Source organism: Aplysia californica, unplaced genomic scaffold (genome assembly GCF_000002075.1).
Source record: "Aplysia californica isolate F4 #8 unplaced genomic scaffold, AplCal3.0 scaffold00231, whole genome shotgun sequence".
Taxonomy (NCBI): Eukaryota; Metazoa; Mollusca; class Gastropoda; order Aplysiida; family Aplysiidae; genus Aplysia; species Aplysia californica.
Genome location: NW_004797501.1, coordinates 1,013,448 through 1,016,076, shown reverse-complemented (window position 1 = coordinate 1,016,076; position 2,629 = coordinate 1,013,448). Strand labels below are relative to the sequence as shown.

At 40.2% G+C, this 2,629-nt stretch overlaps 1 protein-coding gene across 1 annotated transcript; it reads left to right on the top strand.

Annotated features, from left to right (window-relative positions):
* Window positions 1-685: 685 nt before the first annotated feature.
* Window positions 686-2,594, top strand: LOC101861442 (protein rolling stone; the record flags this gene model as incomplete). The annotated part of the gene is given in 1 exon segment (XM_013083415.2): window positions 686-2,594. A coding segment is annotated over 1 exon segment (436 nt), but the record flags the coding sequence as incomplete, so codon positions are not given.
* Window positions 2,595-2,629: the final 35 nt, after the last annotated feature.

Here is a 2,629-nt window from a genome sequence, read left to right as displayed (position 1 = left end):
GGTCTTAATTCTGTAAATATCAATAAATTGGTGGTACACGACAACCATTGAACCGTCACATAGACCTTCCAATAAAAGGAGATAGAGTACAACATGTACAAAACACCACTTTAATTCAAACAATCTTTCAGTCACATATTACACATGTACATGTACATGGTGTAATGTTACTATCTTGAGGACTACAGGGATCAGGGGTTTTACATTTCCCCTCTCTACTTTAAACACAGAATGCAGGAATTGGATTCCTAAGTAAGAAGACCTATTCTGCTCAGCTCGAGCAGCGGGTTCACTGCTGTGTCCATTCTATAATATTATGTTCTTAAATCATGTCGATATGGACGTTAAGGAAGTTAAGTCAATCGTGGGAAGTGCACTGGAAAGGAATCTGTAGCTATGAACAAATTAGCACTAGCAGTAAGGTGACTTTGAAACATATTATAATATTGTTGTTTCTGTTCAAGTTTGTCTTATTGTCTTTTACTTTTCAATAGCTTAGTGGGTGGTTGCAGGGTGCTCTGCTGTGGTTCGTTCCTTTTTTCCTATCAGACAGCTGTCTGTCTTTCGCTTATTTGTATGTCACACATGTAACACCTCTGATCTTGGGCACTTACACGACTTGATTGTTGCAAGTGCCGTAAAACTCTTACTAAAACTAAAACAATAACTTTTAACTTTGTATCTCAGGGACAGCAGACGCCGTGGAGGTCACCGTGCATGCCTTAAACAGCCTGTTCGTCATCGCCAACTTGCTCGTCACGGCCCTGCCTGTCCAGATCCTGCACTTCGTCTACCCCGCCATCTTCGTAGTCCTTTACTTCCTGCTTAACCTTGTCTACTTCCTCGCAGATGGCACAGACATGCGCGGCAATGACGTCATATACAAAGCCGTAGACTGGAACTCGGCGTTCCCCACAACACTAACGATCGCGTTAGGGATACTCGTGGCTGTGCCCCTAGGACATCTGCTGATGTTTTCCATCTACACCTTCCGGCTGTTCCTATACTCTCTCTCTACCAGAGGTTCTTATTCGACTTCTGGCAAAGGGAAACATACGACAAGGGGTGATCCTACAGTGCCAAAGCCTAGCTCTAGTGCCTACGTCACTGGTGTAGAATGACTTCTTTACGTAAGGGAGCCTTGATGAACACAACAGAATCTTTCCTCTTCTCGCTATAACAGGCCGCTAAACAACCTTCGACGAGGACAACTAGATCTACTGCCTAAATGTGAATCTTTGCAAGTCGAAGATCTCTACTCCAGAGATAAACTGACTTACGTACTGGAGAAATAGTGAGACGCTGTATAGCAACGGTTTCTGGAAAGTATAAAATATGCCTTCTTGCCTTTTGTACGTCACGGAACAACGAGATGTGCACAAACTTATCATATCAGTCCAAAAACATTGAATTTCGTTGCTACCGTTGTTACATTCCTTCGTAATATCCAATATATTACATGGACCTGATGTGTTCTTGTCAAAGTTACCTCACATCTGCCATCTACCTTCCTTTGTGGTGTAGTACATGTATATAGGATCTGTGCCTTGTACGGAATAGCCGCGAGATTGATTTCGACGATAGAGGATCTCCATAATATTTCTCCTGCACTGTTATCCCACACTGTCCAAGTTGATCCTCACAGGCGCAACCGAAGCCCTCGCCTTTTTGTTGATCTAAATCATGATTTTGCGCTATGGGCTTAAAGTGACAACCTTTCTTCGAATTACGGTGTATATTATCACTTCAGAGGCAGACCACCTATTCCTCGGGTGAGTCTAGATAACTGAAGTAGATTTGATCTTGGTCAAAGGAGATGAAAAATAAATTCCGACACATTTCGAATTGAATTTTGAACTTTCACGTGTCCACAGAACTAAAATTAAATACATGTACAATGTACCGTGTACGCATCGGTGGTCAGTATCACAAACGGCATTGTAATTTCTCTTCAACTACAATCACTATATTATTATAACACTTGGACAAAACGGTGCTAATTCTTTTTATGTGTATTCCTTCACAATCCACATAATATTACGTACGAACTCAAAATACCATTGGTGAAGAGACTACTATACAATGCAAATATGTGGGGCGTGCAGACAAAACGAGTTACTTGTTGCAATCCACAAATAGAGATATTGGCCAAAAATCAAATTGGAAGTTTGTTCTACTGATGTCCTATTCTTTAAGTATAACATGCCTTTTATTATTTCATACTCATTATATGAATTGTAAAAACTCCACCTACAAGCGTGATGTAGTGTATTTAAGGCTTGAATCTGAGAAGTAACTCGATTTTGTCAGCACGCTTCACATATCGACTTTTAAATTGTATATTATAATATTATCAGAAACACTTCTCTGATGCATTCGGTTCCCAATTTAATGGACAAGGTGAAGTTTTAAATATAGTACGAACCTCCTATATGATACATGTTCACCTTTTCAAAAAAGGTTTCGCTCTGCCCGGCGCGGTTTTCAAAGAGACTTAGAGTTTTTAAAGCGCTTAACTCCAACAGTAGCAAATCTTTCATTTTGAGATTCATGTCGCTCTGATACATAAAATTGTTCTGATGATGACGTAACTGTGAAACTACGTGTGTTGATTTTTTTCTTTTAGGTT